This window comes from Meleagris gallopavo, chromosome 26, assembly GCF_000146605.3.
Source record: "Meleagris gallopavo isolate NT-WF06-2002-E0010 breed Aviagen turkey brand Nicholas breeding stock chromosome 26, Turkey_5.1, whole genome shotgun sequence".
In the NCBI taxonomy this organism is placed as follows: Eukaryota; Metazoa; Chordata; class Aves; order Galliformes; family Phasianidae; genus Meleagris; species Meleagris gallopavo.
Genome location: NC_015036.2, coordinates 3,862,595 through 3,880,823, shown reverse-complemented (window position 1 = coordinate 3,880,823; position 18,229 = coordinate 3,862,595). Strand labels below are relative to the sequence as shown.

Here is an 18,229-nt window from a genome sequence, read left to right as displayed (position 1 = left end):
GTACCAATATAAAGGTGATGCTGCCGTGAGACCTGACCATATTTCAGACAGATGAGCAGCTGATCGTGTGCCCAGGTAGCCTGGGGCTCTGCATAGCCTGAATTTTCTTGCTGGTTCTTTAGTCCTATTACATTATATTCTTTGCTTTATGCCCATTAGAGGTGTAACATGGATACACCCCTTTCCTATGGATCTCGTAGAAATAGGATTTTGAGAAGTAGGCAGCTGGAAAATGTGTTAGTGAGGCAGGAGTGATCTTGAGAACATGGGGAGCATCTGGGGTTAAATCAGAGAACAAGGGATGAGACTGAAGGGGTCTGGTGTTTATGTGCATTTCAGTCAGCATTGAACTCCCAGGTCAGGTCATCTGCTGAGCCATTCTGACTGTCCCTAATGAGTGTGAGGGACACACTCATACCTCTCTCTCCCAGTGCTCAATCAGCACCAAGCCACTTAGCTGCTTAACATTCCCAGCTGCTAGGACTCAGGTTGACTTCTTGGCCAGTTGAATGCATCCGCCAGAATAGTCAAAAAAAAAAGCCAGAGTTTTCTGAAAAACTCTTCCAAAATCAGGTGAAGGATTCCACATGCTACAATGCCAGCCCTCTGCCAGCGGTGCCACATGGGGACCTCCTTCCTTAACCCCATCTTCCTGCCCTGTCCCCATCTGATGGGGCCATTGACTGGAGGAATTCTATTCTTTGATTTACAGCTGTTCTGAGGGAGGAGCCCGATTTTCACAGCTGATGTCCCGTAGGCACACGATGTGAGAAAAGCAAGCAGGCAAGCTGCATCAGAGATCAGAAATCACAGGTGGCCCTTTGCAGCACCATTAATAACACCCTGACCTTGTTAGGTCCTTTCCGCCCACACGTCTGAAGGCGCTTTGCTAATGAATGGAGCATCCCGGTGCCTCCAGAAGGCAGGGAGGTGTTCAGCCCCGTCTTGCAGGCAGGCACTGACTGCCCGGCTTTTCCCAAAGGTGCTGTGATTGCAGCTGAAATCAGCGGGTGCTTCAGAGGAGAGTTGCCTGTGGACATCGAGGCGTATTGTAATCCAGGGACTCGCTCCCTGGCTGAGCCGGGATACGGACTCCCATTCTCTGATTCATAGTCTTGTGCTCAACCACAGACAAGTTCTTCCTCCCCTCCATCCTTTTGAAGGTGGAAAGAAGGGCTCAACTCGCTTGGTACTTTGTTATTAATATCTGGGATGCAAAACTCCCTGCAGATTTAATTTTGCTCAATCAGGGCTTCCCTCCCCCCGGCGATCTCTCTCATAGTTTTTCATTCCACTTTGTGTTCCCACCTCCCCCTAATCTCATGTGTTCCCTAGATGTCATTTCTGTTCCTGCTTGGCTCTCCCTGTGGGTAGTTCGGGTTTCAGTCTGCCCTCCAGATTTCCATCCCCGTCCTGTTTTGCCCTCCTCTCGAGGGGAGGTTCCCATCCTGCTTCCTTCTTCCCTCTGGGGATCAATTCAGATTTCACTCTCTCTTCTTCTCCGCATCGCCCCGGGGTCTCAGCCCAAGTCTTGCAGCTGCTTTTCATCTCTTGAGCCTCCTCTAGCTGGAAATGGGCCCGGCTGTCCATATCTGCCTCGACTGACACTGGATCTAAGCGGAGCACCACCTTGGCCTTTCCCTTTTGAAGTTCCCTTGCTCCGTCCCAGGGATAGACTGATTGCATAAATTTGTATGTGTGCTGGTTCTTCATTGAAATGCAGCCCTTTGGGAAAGCGTCAGAGAAAGCCCTGGCTGGAGGGAAAGTCCTCTGTTTCTAAATATGGCACTGCTTTGCTTAGGACAGAGATGTAGAGGAACCTCTTCTGCAGGCTAGTTTTGTTTTGGCACCTCAGAGGCCCTCAGATGAGATTGCTGGGAACCAACTCCAAAACACGCTGCTGACTCTCTGGGGAAGTTTATAGGGGGAGTGATGGAAATAGGAGGAAGGATTTGGGTTTGTTGGGTTTTTATGTATTCATTATTATTATTATTATTTTTCTCGAGGGCTGGATTGAAATCACTGGTTAGCCACTCACTGTTGGGAACAAAACAGCATTGCTTCTGAGTTGCTGGGCTGTGCCAGGCTCTAAGGTCTGGTTGCAGTCCATTCACAAACTCATACAGGTCCCTCTCTGACCTGTATTTATAACGTATTTTCTACACTTGTGGTCTTGGCCCAATGGAAATGCATCTCATGCTGTTGTCCCAAAGCTGTCATATAGATCATGAATGGACAGGCTGGTTTTCTCTTTGTGCAAGTTCTCTGTTCCAGTTGTGCCTCTTTCACCTTTGGTCAGTGTTTTCTGAGCTTGCAGGGGATAAGCTCTGTTTTCATGCACTGAAGAGACATAATGATCCCTTCCATAATAGAAACTGAGCTCAAGGCGTAGTTGTCACCATCAAGGCAATATTCAGGTTGCCCGGCACCTTTTTAAGCATGGATATGACTCTTCTGCCTGCTAGAGAATGGCTCATTGGTAATAAAGAGAAGACTCCAAATTCTTGAAGGCCTTTCATCTGGTGAGCTCCAAGAATTCAATCAAAGCCTGCACCACCCAGCAAGGGTGGGGCCCTGCACCCATTTTTCAGAAGGGCAAGTCATAGCATTAAAAAGGTGAAGGCGATGGGGTTTCAAGCAAGGCCTCTAATTTTGGCAGCCTGACATCAGAGCACACTTTCTCCCATCCCGGAGGTGATGTGCTCACGCTCCATGTGAAATCAGTGGGTTGGACTGATGGAGCTCAGCCCCTCGGGGGGCAGACGTGGGGTTCTCCCTGTAGCACACCCAACACGTGGAAGTCACCCAGAGCTCTCTACCCTCTGTTCCCTCCCTGCTTTTCATATCCCTGCTTGTAGCAGAGGGTTGGAACTAGATGATCTTAAAGGTCCCTTCCAACCCAAACCACTCTACGATTCCACTCAAAATGAAAAAGATGTGTTGCTGTCCAGCAATGTTGACCTTTCTTGCTCTCCCTTTTTAAATTATATTCCCTGTGTGCCTTTGATTCCGTTCCTTTCCTTGTGTTCTAGTTCCCTGGGGGCAGTGGGTGCCAAAACTCCCCTCCCCCAGTCAGAGGGACTTGCAGAGCTGGGATGGAGTCATGGGAGCCAACTGATTCCAAGTGAATTCCTTACCAATGTGGGATGTGGTGGGAAGCACCGTGCCACCGAGGGACCCTCTCCAAGCATGGCACTGCTGGGGTGTGACAGATCCAGTCACTGCCTCCCTGCAGTCCCAGGTATTGGGATGGTTTCTAACTGGTTGGCAGCCAGAGGGCATGAAGAACACAGAACGAGCACAGCCTGCTCCCCATCAGCTGGAGATCTGTGGGAAAGGGGAAAATTTTCACGAGTGGTTGAAGGTTTGGTTCTGGCCCCAGCGAAGCTCCATCAAACAGCTTTGCTTCTGACTTCAACAGGAACGTGGTCAGGTTCCAGAAAACCTGTGCAAGCATGCAGGAGGGCCTGGGAGAAGCCATGTAGCCTGGTGTGTGTGAAATCTGATTGATAAGGAAAGGGGCAGGGATGCAGTTCAGGCTGGGAGAGGAGATAAGCACCAAGGTGTAGGCAGAGGTGGAGTTCTGGAGAGCTTTGGAAGTTGGGCAAGTGGAATTGAGTGAGATGCAGGAGCAGTGCTGCAGTGTATGGGGAGATTGGGGCAGGAGGGCAGCACTGGGGGGCAGTCCTGGAATGGAGCTGTAGGAGAAATTGCAGCCTATATGGTGGTAAAGCAGTTTTCCATGCTTTGCTTGGAGGGTCTCACCATTCTGACCAAGAAAATGACATCTTCACCCTTTTTTTAATAAATACTTGCAATTTGCCATGTCCACAAGTCCTGGCAGGGGAGGCACCGCATGCCTGAGTACCAATAATAAGAGTGAAGATGCTCTGAGCTGCTGATTGTCAGTATCCCTTGGTTGGTTCTGTTCTCTCCGGATGCAGACAGCCACCCCAAAGCCCTCAGCTCACACAGGGACAGTTCAGCTGTGAGCAGTGACCATTAAGGTCTGGTGCTCACCCAGCTCTGACTCCAGTCTCCTCTCTCCCATACCCAGTGCTGGCACTGGGAGCCCACTGTGCTACACACAAGCATTTTGAGTCCTGTTGCTCGGTGCAGAGAGCAGGGTGACTTTTTCCTGTTCTATGCCTCAGTGCAAAAGCAGTGTGGTTACGCTGTGCCAGAAGTGCTGCGAATGCAAAGCGGAGAGTGGCTCCTTCAGTTCCCCTTTGTGGAGCTCAGATCTCAGTGACACTTAGTTTTGATTTCCCACCCCTGCTTTTACTGCAGCCGTGGCACAGACATGAGTGTCCTGAGCTGAAGCTCAGAGGGTTAAAGCATATCAGATCCGACCTCAGTTAATAAGCACCAAGGCCTCGTAAAGCTCTGATGCAGGTGTGTTGAGGTTAGGGATTACATTTTAATTTTTCAGTGTGCTGTCATTACTGAGCAGTAGGATGTCATCTGTAGGCATTCAGCGTGGGATTAATTCTGCTTTTGTCACACTGACAGCTCCTCAAGATCTCACCCTTTGGTGTGAGAGGATATCAAATTTTATAGAGGGGATGCTGTTGTGTTAATGTTGGAGTTTTTTGCTTTCTTCCCGGTGTCTGTTAAGCCTTGCTGTGTGTGCAGGATAGCAGACATGGAAATAGTAATTGCAAGCCCATTATTCTTATTGCTATAGTTTATTATTAGTGTGTGTTTTATTTTATGGTGCCCAAGAATGTGCAGGTAATTCACAAAGAAGCACACTGACACCATGGGAAGGTGGGAAGGCTTGGCCGGCTGCAGTATCCCCAAATGCAGTTCTGATATCTGGTTCTACCATAAGGCATCTTCCCTTGACTTCAGGCAATGCTGCTGTAGGAAATGGTACTTGGGGAATGATTCAGCCCCGGAAGAAATGCGCTGCTCCTTTTTGGTGGAGGGCAAGTGGCTCAGACCCTCTGAAGCTCTGTGTGCCCCAGCAGCCATCCCCACTCCTCTCTGCAGCTGTAGTAGGAGGAATACGTGTAAGTCAAAGGCTTAAACAGTTGTGAATTGCTGACTGTGAGATAAGCCAGATACGAGGGCAGATAAATACCTGTTTCAAAGAGGTTACTGGCTAAATAGAAACTACCCAACACGTACAGTTGTCTTCAGCCCTAAAAGAACAACCACAGCTCCTGCTCGGTGCTGGGGAAGGCTGGTGTGGCTTTTGGGGCAGCTTTTATCTCAACATGGGTTAAGCATCCCAGGGTGGGCTGAATCACTCAGTCCCACCTGTGCAAAGAGGAGGATGGAGTGGTGCTATGTCCTATCAATGCTCTCCCATAGGAGGAGGCTTGGGGTTGTGTGTGGGCTGCCTGGTGGGCAAGGACAAGCCATGCAGATGGCCAACACGCAGTGCCCTGCTTTGCTTCTTTCTGGTCTAGGGGCCACAGCCGGTTGCTTGTTGTTCATTACCTGAATTGCTAATTGAGGTAACGTGCAGCACCTCCAGCCAACCTTGGCATTGGCGCTGGGTGGATGCCAGGAGCTGCAGCCAGAGCTCTGTCCAACCAATGGCATCCTGCTGCCAGCCGTGCACGTGGCTCGCTCCGTCCGTCTGTCTGTCTGTCTCTTGAAAGGGTACGGCCTTCCACGTGCTGAGGCTGGAGCTGCTAATGTGAATCTCTCCAACTTCCTTGTGTAAGGCCAGCTCCGTGCAGCTTTGCAATATGTCTGCAGGATGTTTTCACGAGCCGAATGTTTGCCAAAAGTTCACAGATCAGTTACAAAACAGATGTACTTTTTTTTTTTTCCTTCCCTTCTTCCTACTGGTAAGGAAGAGTTTGTGCAGTAATTGCAGGCAGGTTGGGAGATGTTTTCTTCATAATTCTCCTTCTTATGAAATGTTTATGAAACACCATCCACAAATCAGTTACGCAAGCAAGCCGAAGAGCTTTGATCATTTTCCATCGCCCTCAATATGTTTCTTAGTTTGTTTTGCTTTTTGTTTTTGTTTTCGGGCTAGAGATAGGCAAGAAACAATCCATCATTGGCCATGCCCAGCAAGCATGTTCGCCAACTGAAGGAAGGGACTCTCCTTTCTCCAGTCACCCTTCCTGTGTTTTTTCACTCGCATTGCTCGGGGGCAGCTGACCCTATTTTAAGGCTGTGAAAACATCCACCTGAGATTTGCAAGTGTGATTCCTCTCTCCAAAGGAGCTGTGCATGCGGGTGCCGCCTGCCGTTACCTGCTGCAGCCCGGGGCAGGCACCCAAAAGCGAGCAGGGAGCTTCGTGCTGTTTGATCTCATCCCGCTCTCCTACCAGGTCACTTAGCCTTGGAGAGTGCAGTTTCCCCAAATCCAAGTCAATGGGAAGAAATGTTGGTTCTTCCCATTCTGACCATGGTCATCGTTGAGGAACAACAGCAAGAGCTGTCCTGACTTCAGCTAAATCACCATTGCTCTCTTGCCGTGCTGTAGCATGGAGCTTGGCCAAAGCCAACATAGGGTGACCCTGTGACAATTTCAACCTCCTTTGGTTTCTTAAGGAAAGCTCTCATATTTGTAGAAAATACCTGCAAGCACGGGTTGGATGCACTGGGAAAGGAGAAGGCAACACCTCCTCTTGTTTTATTAGTTTGAAATCAACATGATTTTAAGGGAGTCTCATGATTTTGAGTGGCCGCACCCACAATGTGTGTGGTTTTGGGGGGGGGGTTTGTTTGGGTTCTTTAACGTACGTTTGGTAATAGTGCTGGTTTAGCTGGGGAAAAAAAATGAAGGTGCAGGATTTGCATAAACCAACCCAAAAGCTTTGGATATCCCCCGATCTCTCGCTAATGAACAATTAGCCAGCTGCAGGCCTGGTGGGGAGAGGAAGAGGAGGGAGAAGTAAAATTGAGCCTAAAACCAATGAAAAAAGGTGCATGGGAGGATTTGTCAAGAACACCCAGGATCCCGCCCACTGCGCAGGAGAGAGCCAGAGAATTCCAGGGACGGGGGAAGGAGCAGTGGGAGATGTTGTTGTTTTTAAATGGGGAACCGGTCCTTTGCCAAACCCACCTCCCGTTCTCATACTGTGCGATGCCGGGATGCAGCTACACACCCCTTTCAGCCTGGAAAGCTTCCAGATCATTCCGCTTGGCAGCTGTAAAAATTGATTTCAGTTTGGAAATGGCTCGTGCTTCTTCAACACTCCGCTCCCGTTGGGATCATCACCCAGGCGGGATCCAGCACCTCGTTTTCTGAGACAACTTTTTTCTTTTTTTTCGGGACTGTTTGGACTCGGATGATCGCGTTGGGTTGACCCATGGATTGTCAGCAGGGGTGACTTTTTTTTTTTAACTTTTTTTTTTTTGGCTCGGATGATTTTTTATTATTATTATTATTATTATTATTATTTTTATTCTTTTTTAACGCACCCTCAGGGAAGGAAAAATCAAAAAGCCATTTCCCTCCGCCGAGCGGATGGCTCAAGGGTAACGGTGTTCTGCCGAGCCTTTTGCTACCATTTATTCAGTCATTTAAACACAACTCGCGTCGATAGCAATCAAGAAGCTCTTCCATCTGATTTTTTTTCGCCAGGCCGTGCGGGATGATCATGCCAACCTGAGAGGTAGGAAAGAACTGGAATTCGTAGCATGTACAGCTCTTGTCGCAAGGAGCTCGTGTGATTGCAAAACGAGTTTCGGCAGCATCCAGAGCTGCAGTTGTAATGAAAGGAGGTGTTGTAACTCTCTTCCCTCCGCACAGCCCTTTCCAAAATGTTCATGGGGTCTCCCAGCACCGCAGCTGTAGCGATCGCATCTTCTCTTTCTCTCGCTGGGGAATGTTGTCCGTTTGTTTGCTTTACTCAAACTGAAGTGAAAATTACCTTCAGGCCAAAAGTACTCGCTTGTGCCACGGTCTTTAGAAGGGACATTTCTTGCTCCCCTCTGCTGGTTGAAGGCCGCGTCACCTACAGCACAACGCCAGCAAAGTGACCCTGCTCTGCTTTTGGGCAGTGTTGAGTTAGGGGCCAATTGATGGGACGTGGAAGGTGCAGACCTGGTACTAAGAGTGAATCTGCGATGTTGAGGCTCTGGATGAGGTCTTCAAGACGTGTCCTTTCAGGTTTTCTCCTGGTTTTTCCAGTTTGTGGGAACGGGAGCCTCTTGCACTGCCTTAGATTAGGACAGGGATGGTTGAGATGAGCCTTGGTCTGAGCGCTCTCACACTCAGTAAGAACTTAATCCAAAATCTGGGATCTGTTTTCTTCTACCTTTCCTTAGAGAAAATGTATTATAAGAGATCTATATGATGTTTTCTTGCATACAGCGTCTGCACGTAGATGCTCCTCAGCTTTCAAGAATTAATCCATAAACTTCTAAATTCTCCCCAGTGAGGTTCACCCCTCTTCTCTCCCAGCTAAAAACTGTCAGCTAATGTGAAATGATGCAACATTACTGTCATTATACGTAGAAGCAATATTAGAAATGAACGTGGGAACTCTGCAGTAAACCAGATGAAAGTATTCAGTCCTCACATCCCTGGGTAAATTCTTAACAACGTGGATTCAGAAACTGTGATCTTTGTAGAATGAAATCTGTCTTGGAAATGAAAGTAGGTTTAAATGACCGCTGGGTTGATGTCTGTGAAATTGGGCATTTTTCCCACAGCTCATTCTAAGGACTTCTCTGTCGATCCAATACAATGGGACCTCCCAGTTTCTTGCTGTTTTCTCATCATTTGGTACATTTGGTGCCAAGACTGGTGCATTTTCAAATCTGGAAGGTTACACTGCTTTTTGAGGTCTTTCCCTTCATAACCTTTCCTCTCCTGCTCCGCTCTCCATTTGATGCTACCTACAGAGAAAAGCGTGAGGCTGCCCACAGCAAATATAGGGCTGTGAGTCGTGGTCTATAGAGGGAAATAGTCGTGTCTTCCTAATAACACCACAGAATGCCTCAATGTTTTGTGTGAGGGAAGCTTTAAAGCCTGCTAAGTCACTGGAAACTTCCTAAAGTGTTTTAATTAATGCACTTTAATTGAGCAAACTGCAAATCCCCCCTTGGTTTTGGCAGAGCAGAAAACAATGTGTTGTAAACTGGAGAGCAGAAGTGGGGAATGACCCAGCCAGGAGTGGAAGCACTGGGTCCAGACCTCTCCCCCTGTCCCACAGCCATCCCTTCTCCATTTCTCCCATCTCCAGCTCCTAACCTCCCCACGTCTGTCCCCTAATGCCAGCATCACTTTGCTCTTTTCCAGATTAAAACTGAAGACCTCAGTGACTCCTTGCAATCTACAATCCCCCCCAGGTCAGGACACCTTGTACAGGGATCCTCAATGATGCCTGGAAGCCAGATTGCAGGGGTGAGTGCCTTTGCTGCACCAGGGGTCAAGCATGTCCAAGGGAAAGGCTGTTTTTGAGGCACTTGCCAAACTCAATACTCTTTTGGCAGTGACAAAAGGAGACGTGAGGATGTGATAGACACTGAATCAAAAAAGTGAATCTGTGCTGGCACAAATCAACGTCCTCCTCAGCCTCTTTTCAGCAGGTCTGTGTAATGCCAAAGGATGCAGAGCGTTTGACATGGACCCAAAGGCAGACTAGACGTGTGCTTGGGAGAGATTGCTGTTGAGGGTTTACTAAGGAAAATCACACTGTGCTCAGGAAATCCCTTGAGCTGAAAATAACTGGACCAAGGGGAACACCAAGGGGAGGTGTTGGATATGTTTGCCTTTGCCTTCCTCGTTCCTGTGAATGCCTGCTTAATGCCATCACTGGAGTTATCACCCTAGTCTAGATTAATTTTTAATCTGAACCAGCATAGCCAACTTGGTACCTGTCTGCTCCGATTGATATACACCAGAGAAGATATTTATTCTTTGAGGGACTTTTTTCCTAAAGAGATTTGGTCTTATTGGGGCATTTTTCTCCCTATCCTAAACAAATGCCAACTCTTATTCCCTAATCCCTAAAAATGATGTAGGGACCCTAGTAATGTGAAGGAGCATTCTCAACATCTCTCAGTCCCTATTGCCTGCTCTGTTCAGAGCAAAGTGGGGAAAGCCCAGCAGATATGTGGCAAAGAACAGAAAACACGTTGGGATTTGATGGCTGTGTCCATCGCAGTGCTGGTGAGGAGCCCATTTTCCTGCACAAAGCAGCTCAGCGTTGGTGGGATGGGACAGTCTGTGTGATCCTAGGGAGTGTATTCTCAAAAATACGATGTCTGTGAGAAGCTGAGATCCAAGGGGGGTTGTTGTTGCTTCTGACAAGGAGGTTTTGATTTCCATTCCCTCAAAAAATGTCTTTCAAGCATTAACTTTTTCAGTTAGAAGCGCACATTCTCCCCGTGGATGTCAGTGTGTGCATGGAATTTTTTTCTTAGCAAGCTGAAACCTTCAGATCCTGGGGCGGCTCTGGACCTGCAGCTCTATTGTGCACAAAGGACACATATGAGATGTGCCAGCAATTAAATGAGAAGTGTGAGCGGGGTCAAGGGCAGCATAAAAGACCGGGGAGTGGGGAACCTCACAGAGAGGTGATGCTATGCGGAGAACTGACATCTCTGAGCTGTGTTGTTTGCTTTTCCCGTAGGATATGAGCTCTCTCCACACCCTGCAGCAGCTCGTGTTGCTTCCCGGCCACATGCAGTCCGTCCCTCAGTTCCTCCTCTCCCAGTCCCAGGCAGGGCAGCAAGGTAAGAGCAATGAAAGGAGCATTGCCATCAGCAGATCCCTACTTAGGAAGAGCCTTCCCTTCTCCCTCCTGTCGCTTTTAACCTGCACCGCTGGCTTTCCGCAGCCCGATGCTTGTCACCAGATGGGTTTCCCCGTCTCTCGTGGGGTTTCCACCCGCGGACGGCGCTCGGAAGGATGCGGGGCGGAGACGCTGCGCTGTGCGCTCCTCGAGTGCCACCTGGGGGCCGCCCCAAATCCTGCTCCATCCGTGGGGCCGGGACGTCTATGGGGAGAGAAAGGACTGAGGGCTCAACCAGCGCTTGGGCGGGTCCTCCTGGCGTTGTCTTTATCTCCGGTATTTGGATGGTGTTCCTCCAACAAGCACCGCACAGACGGTGCCATTGATGGAGCTTATGGACAGACATAGCCCCCAGCCTGCCAGATGCAAAGGGGTTTGGGCCCTTCTTCTCATTCTTATTTATTCCAGCACAGAAGTCCCTCTGCACGAGCCAGAACTCAGGACTGAAACCCCAAAAGGCTTGAGTGCAGCCATACACACACAGCTCTGAAAAAGTATTATATTGTGGGCAAGTGGGAAGCCTATCTTTTATCTTCACTCTGCCAAGTGGTGCTGAGTGATGCATCAAGAAACTCTCTGATGTATGTTTGACAGTAGATGTACATTTGACAGCAGCCCAGAATTTAGGTTATTGGAGCTGGCAAGGCAGGCATAATCTATTGCTCACTGCCTGGTTTTATTCATATGTAATAAGAAACACATGATGCTGGGAAACAGAACTTTGCTTCCTTTGATAGAGTTATGGTTTCTGCTGTTAAGCAGGCTGCTCTGGCAGCTGCAGCCCTTCCAACAGATGGCCACTTGTTTGGCTGTGACCCCTTCTTCTTCCAGACTCGATGGAGACGGGATGCTCTGGCGTGTGGCCAGCGTGTTGTGCAAGAGCACTTCCATTTGAATAGATGATTATCAAGCGTTAATGACCCTCTGCTGCGTGCAGGCACAGCCACTGGAGAGTGAAAGTGGAGACACAGCTGGGTTTGGTGCAAGGAGAAGCTTGGTGAGGGTGATGCAGGGGCAGACCTGAAGTCATCCCTCAGGCCATACATCCTCCATACATCCCGAGTTCTGACCGATGGGTGCATCAGGTCATGCATTTCATGGCCAAAGGGTCTTGGTTGTGGCTTTAACCTTTGCAAGAGACCGCTGGTTTGGGGCTGATTTCAGTGCATTCAAGCTGTTTTTAAAGCAGAGAAGTTCCCAGGGCCGCTTCATCATGCGGTGCGCAGCCCTGCAGGCAGCAGTGCTGGATACTGGATGAGAGGGGGAGAGCTCTGTGCCGTAAGGGTGGAAGCGAGCAGCCTGGGAGATGCTGGGAATACTCTCAGCCAAAATATTGCTGCTGAAGACTTCATCTCACGAAAACAGCCTGTGTCTCATCAGCTGTCAAACCGGTGATTCCTGAACCAAGTCCGTAATTTTCATTTCAGCTAGAGCTCAGCTCTTGCAAAGGTGTTCAATCATGTTTTTAAAGACTCCAAATGACAGAGCATCCGCCATGTCCCTAGGCAAGCCATTCCTGTGATTAATTACCTTCTCTGTTAAAAATGTGCACCTCATTACCAGCCTGCATTTGAAATTCAAACTTGTTCCAGCATTAACGAAGGCTTATTGAGGCCCCAATCTAAATAAATAAATGGGATCCTGCACATTCAGATCTAAATTAAAAAAGGAAAGAGAGAGAGAGGGAGTGAGATTCTGGAGATTATCTATTTTTTTTCCTTTTTTCAGCACAAGCCCGTAAATGTCTATAGATTTCTAAATAATTGTCAGTTCCAATCAATCGAAAATATTGCCTGTTTCAAGAAGGGCTGTAAATCCTCACTAACCTCCTCAGACTTCACCCACAACAGACATCAAGAGCCCAGCTAAATATCTGTGGACTTACACTGCTTTAGTTGCTACTAAATCCCTTAGGACATTCCCTGTAGGATGTATGGGCTCGTGCACAGCAGCTTGTCAACTAAACAATTCCTTGGCGTCCATAAATACTACTTTTTGTTAGTTTTATAGATTTCCTCTCTCTTTTTTTTCCTTTCATCATCTCGTGTCAGCGTACATATATTCCAAAAGACATTCAATTTGTTTGAAATAGAGCAGGGGAGAAAAGAAAGGGTCAACGTGACACTTGGAAATGAAATGTATTGTAGAGAGCAGATTGGGCAGGTTCATGAGATTAACTGTAGGATCGGGATATTTCTAACATGATCAAGTACCTGAAAGCTGGAGTCAGCAAAGCTCCTCTTGGAAATAAGGTGCACTATCACAGCCGTTACAGTGATTAAGTGCTAGCAGGGATCACCACTAAGAGTGTGATAAATTCTCCGCAGCTTGACATCTGAAATCTAATTTAGATGTCTATAGAAGATGTCCTAGCTGAACCTGATGTTAATGAGCTCCATGCAGGGATCAATGGCTGAAGTGTTTTACCCACATCATTACTCTCATCGTCCCTTTTGGCCTAAAAGACCATGAAGTGAAAAAAATAACCACAACCAAAACCCAAACTTTCCTGTCTTGTAATCCGCTTTGGAGCTGCTCTCGCTCGTAATGGCCAAAAGTCCTAATAGTCATGTATTCTGAACACGAGCTGGCTGAAGTCTTTCATTTAGACCTTCTTGAGCCTTTCCCGTGGAGCAATGCTCTGCTCCTGGGTGCTGACAGAGGAGTCGATCTGATGGGATGTCTCTCTTTTCTCTCCCCAGCCTTGCAGCCCAACATCCTTTCCTTCCCCCAGCAGCAGGGCAGCCTTCTCCTCTCCCAGCCAGGACCCAGCCTGGCATCGCAGGTAACTTCCCCCATCACGTGCTGCCACCTGGGAAGCACCCCTCTATGTAAATCACTGCTTTATTACGGGTGAACGGCAATAGGAGTTGACTCTATTCATTTTTGTGCTTGTCTTGTAGGCTGTGGGCCGCTCTGGGCTCCCTGGCTCATCCGTCGAACCTCACCTGGATGTACCCCAGCACCTGCAAGTGGCCAAGCACCTCACTCCATCCGGAGCATCCGAGGAGCCCAGCGACCTGGAGGAGCTCGAGAAGTTTGCTAAGACTTTCAAACAGAGGCGGATCAAATTGGGGTTCACACAGGTGAGCGGCTTCCTCTGTAGGAACACTGGTGTCACTTGGAACACGTTGGGCTGGGGGAGCTTGGGGCAGAGGAGTGGGTGGAGGAAGGGCGTATATGGCTGGAGGAATGGCAGATACAATGGTAGGTATAGATTTGCTTTCTTCGGAATTGGAATATCCCTTCCAAATGCGTTGTGTCATGTTCCCTGGCAGGGTGACGTTGGCCTTGCCATGGGGAAGCTCTATGGCAACGACTTCAGCCAGACCACCATTTCCCGCTTCGAGGCTCTCAACCTCAGCTTTAAGAACATGTGCAAGCTCAAACCTCTGCTGGAGAAGTGGCTGAGTGACGCGGGTAGGTGACGTTCCATGTGTTTGTTCACTTTACGAGGCGCCACAGTTCCCAGAAAGGAGCTGGAAATGAAGATAACTTGTGATCTTCAGCATCTTCCCTTTTCTCTTTCCCCAGAATCTGCTCCTTTGGATTCCTCCATGAGCACTCCCAGCTCCTACCCCTCCGTGAACGAGATGTTCGGACGGAAAAGGAAGAAGCGAACCAGCATTGAGACCAACATTCGCTCCACGCTGGAGAAAAGATTCCAAGATGTGAGGAGAGAATGTTTCAATGTGTTGGGAGCTCTCCACCACTTTTCTGTTTGTTTTGATGGCAGGTTAGGAGCGTGCTTGGGAAGATGCCTCCTTGCCCTCTTCTCTTTGGGAGCTGCTGGACGGCTCCTGTGGGTGCAGGAAGGAGCCAAGCATTGGCACAGTGGGTGCTGCCAATCATTTTGAAAGTGGAGCCTTTCACTTCTTAAACATGAAGGTTTTCAAGAAAAATCACTACAGAGCTTTCAGTCAGTTGGGGTACATCAATCCATTGAACATTTTTCACTGAAACTCTTTCTGACCAGCCCTCATTTTTTCTTGTTTTCTCCATCACATCTGATCATATCAAATTTTCCTTCTAAGACTGTTGATGAGAACAAAAGGCAGACATTTTCAGATCTTTCCAGGCAGCTCATTTTTTAGCTAGTACGTATACTTTGTAACAGGAAAGCTGCCCTGGCATCGCCATGCTGGGTTGTTTTTTCCCCTGAAGTCTCCAACTCGGATCAAAAACCACAGAGCGAAACGCAGTCAAGTGTGCCAGAAAATGAATGAGTCGGAAAAAAAGAGGATGGGAGTACGTTTCTAAGTGGGGGATGGAGGAAAAAAAGAGATGAAATGGTTTTGTGAGATGGTGCAGGGAAGTACAAACAGCACTCGGGGCTGTGTCCAATAGCCATGACCTTCCTCTCCAGCAACTACTGAAGGTGGTGCTGGGATCAAAGCGCTGCATGCTTTGTGCAACAGCAGGGCCAGGCACTGTGACTCATCCCCGCTGATTCCATGGGATCTGATGTTGAATCAGAGGTGCTTGTCTGGTTCACAGAACGTGATCTCTCATGCAAATGTTTACCTTTTGCCTTAGAAGCAAATTTTCTGCCCTCTCCAGTTTACAACCCACCCCACCCTTGTCCAGCAGCAGAAGAATGCACTGACGCCATAAGTCGGAGATCTCTGGGGCCTTCTTTAACCTCCTGCTATTTCTTAGCAGAACCCCAAGCCCAGCTCAGAGGAGATCTCCTTGATAGCAGAGCAGCTCTCCATGGAAAAAGAAGTGGTTCGGGTCTGGTTCTGCAACCGGCGCCAGAAGGAAAAACGGATCAGCTGCCCGATGCCATCCCCCATCAAATCGCCCATCTACAATTCCAGACTGGTGAGATACTCGGGGTTGAGGAGCCGACTTCCATCCATGCAGAAATGCAGAATGCACTTCAGTGGTGTTATCTGTCCTTCTTCATATTGCACATATCCGTTTTGGCGAGCGTATTTTTGTTGCCAAGAAAGATGGAAGACATTGTGAGAGTTAGTGGAAACACATGCTGTGATCTGTTGGATAACAAGTTGCTACTGCATTTCTGCTAGTTAATATTTGCCCAGGAGCTTGCATGTATAAAAGTGGCAGGAATCTCCCTGCTGGTGCTGGTAGTGGAGTGTGTGTGAGTGGGAGGGAGAGGATGTATTCACAAGCAGTATTCTATCTTAAAATCTTTTGGGTTTTGGAATTACCTATTAGAAGGTAGAAAGACACCACGAGAAGTTTGGTCACTTGTTGCACAACGCTTTTGCTCTACAGTCGCAAGCACAAAATGCTGCTTGAGAGCCACAAATTCTTAAAGCAGCAGCTTTGGTGGATGGTTATCCTGTGAATGCATCATGCAAAGTGCTCATCAGTCACTCTGACCAACGCATTGCCTGTAGTTGAAGTATCTCAGTTGGACTCCAGGTGCCCCAGGCTCGCTTTGATTACAGCCACCAAATTAGTAATACTCACATGAGAGTTCTCGCCCATTAAGAGCTCCTCAAAGGAAATGGGGCTACTTGTGCTGAGACCAGAACAAGCTGAGGCATTGCTGAGAACATTCAGAGGGCAGCAGTTCCTACTGCTGACCTATACATTTAGATCAGGCGTGTTTAATACTCATTCTGGTTTCTTTGCACGACCCTGAATGTGGGAGTTGTGCACGTCCAATAGAGTATGAAGAGGTGTAGGGGGGGGTAAGAAGCATGCCTGGCAGCCAGCATGTTGTGAAGGAAATGGGAAGGAGTGGCTCTTTGGGATCCACACCCCCAGTGCCATCCTCTGACTGCCTGCCTCTGTTCCTCCTCAGGTCTCTACCTCAGGGTCCTTGGGGCCCCTCTCTGTCAACCCGGTGCACAGCACCATGTCTGGGACAGGTAAGCCCTGACAAACCACCTCGCTCCCATTCCTTCCCTCCCTCCTCTGCTCTTGCTCTCAGGCCACTTGGCTTCCAAGCCATGATAACCCTGAGGAAGTAGCCCGGCACCGTGTTGTCTGAGGGATGAGAAGAGCAGAATCTTTCTCTTGGCTGGAACAAAGCCATGGAAAGCTTCCTGGGTGTGCTAACACCTCCAAAATACCCCGTTGGGGTGCTGAGGTTTGGGAGCTGCACACCAAGCAGCCAAAGGAGGGCACTTCAGCACAGGGTGGGAGCAGGAGGCTGGAGGGGAGAAGGGAGATCCCAGCCTCACTCTGCTCTCTCTGCCGTGCAGTAACATCATCGTGTTCCCCAGGGAACTCCAGCAGGCCCTCATCCCCTGGCAGTGCCCTCCATGCCAGCAGCCCCAGCACAGCCCAGAGCAACTCCAAAGCTGCCATGAACTCGTCCGGTTTCAACTCTTCAGGGTAAGGTGGAGTGGGGGTGACATGGCATCAGGTAGAGATGAGAGAAAAGCAGAGGGACTTCAGGGCAGAGCATGCAGCCCTGTAGAGTCCCCAGCAGCGTGGAGCCACGTGATGGCATGTCATTACACGCGCAGACTCCGAGCCTTCCTCGTTATCTCATTAGTTGTGCCCCCACTGCTCTGCCCTCTGCACCCGCGGTTTCTCCTGCTCGCTGCACGTGACATCACGGATGCTGCGTTCAGAGGAAGGCAGCTGAGAGCAGAGGGCACTGAGTGTAGCTGCTGGGCTTTGAGTCACGGATCACCCCGTGCCATGACTCAGAGCTGCTCTGACGCAGAGGAAGCCCCGCAGCCACGTGTGGGAACCAGCAGCTCAGAGCAGGCAGCTGCTCAGAAAGAGGGGTTTGCTGTGAGCTTCCTGTAGGGCAAAGGAGCACTCGCTGGCTGCCGAGTCTGAGCAGGAACACAAGTGGGATAGGAATGGTTTTTGTTTCAAGGGGAAAAGTTAACCACGTGGTGATCGTAGCTCTGATTCGCTGTGTTGCACGCAGATCTTGGTACCGATGGAACCAACCTACCTACCTCCACTGAGACCATTCCGTCCCGTGTACGAGGAGCTCTGACCTCCAGCTATGGACCAACTTCTCCAGGAACAATGCTTGGGGCAACATCTGGCGGCACAGTGCCTTCCAAGCACTGCCCAATGAATGTTAGGGGAAGCCCGAGCACAGAACTCCAGGGACTCAGGCTGCAGCTGACCTCCCCGAGGATCTGAACACCGACAGTGACATTTTAACTCTCTTCCATGCATTCATTCACTCCAAGAACGAGCCCTTGCTTAGCTCTATCAGCATGAAACACTGCCCTCTGCTTGCAAACCTCTGTGCTCACACCAGACTGCCCGGCAATCCCTCGTCTGGAAGGATTCCTATGTCAGGACCCTCTTTCCCCCCACTCATTTCAGAGCTTCCCATGAGAAGGGTCTGCCATGCTGTGACTGGCACGCACACGTACCAAACCCCAAACTGAGCCGAGGTCACCCAGTTCATTTCAGCAGAGACCCGTGTCTAGATGGCAGCCTTGGTTTCCCATTGGCTTCCAAGGCCAACGACTGTGCTTTACTCACCACCACGCTTGCTTTGCTTTGAGCCCTTCTGCTTTCCTTCTGATTTTTTTTTCCTTTTTTTCCCTCTCTCT

General features: G+C 49.1%; 1 protein-coding gene across 1 annotated transcript in view; it reads left to right on the top strand.

The window, feature by feature from the left end:
- The window catches only part of POU2F3 (POU class 2 homeobox 3), a 35,441-nt gene extending 17,212 nt beyond the window's left edge, over positions 1–18,229 (top strand). Inside the window, exons 5-14 of the mRNA XM_003212687.4 lie at positions 9,221–9,325; positions 10,557–10,659; positions 13,421–13,503; positions 13,622–13,804; positions 13,997–14,138; positions 14,253–14,389; positions 15,381–15,542; positions 16,498–16,564; positions 16,901–17,033; positions 17,584–18,229. Of these exons, the coding sequence (XP_003212735.3) occupies positions 9,221–9,325; positions 10,557–10,659; positions 13,421–13,503; positions 13,622–13,804; positions 13,997–14,138; positions 14,253–14,389; positions 15,381–15,542; positions 16,498–16,564; positions 16,901–17,033; positions 17,584–17,623 (1,155 nt within the window). The 3' untranslated portion in view covers positions 17,624–18,229. The remainder of the gene's footprint in view (positions 1–9,220; positions 9,326–10,556; positions 10,660–13,420; positions 13,504–13,621; positions 13,805–13,996; positions 14,139–14,252; positions 14,390–15,380; positions 15,543–16,497; positions 16,565–16,900; positions 17,034–17,583) is intronic.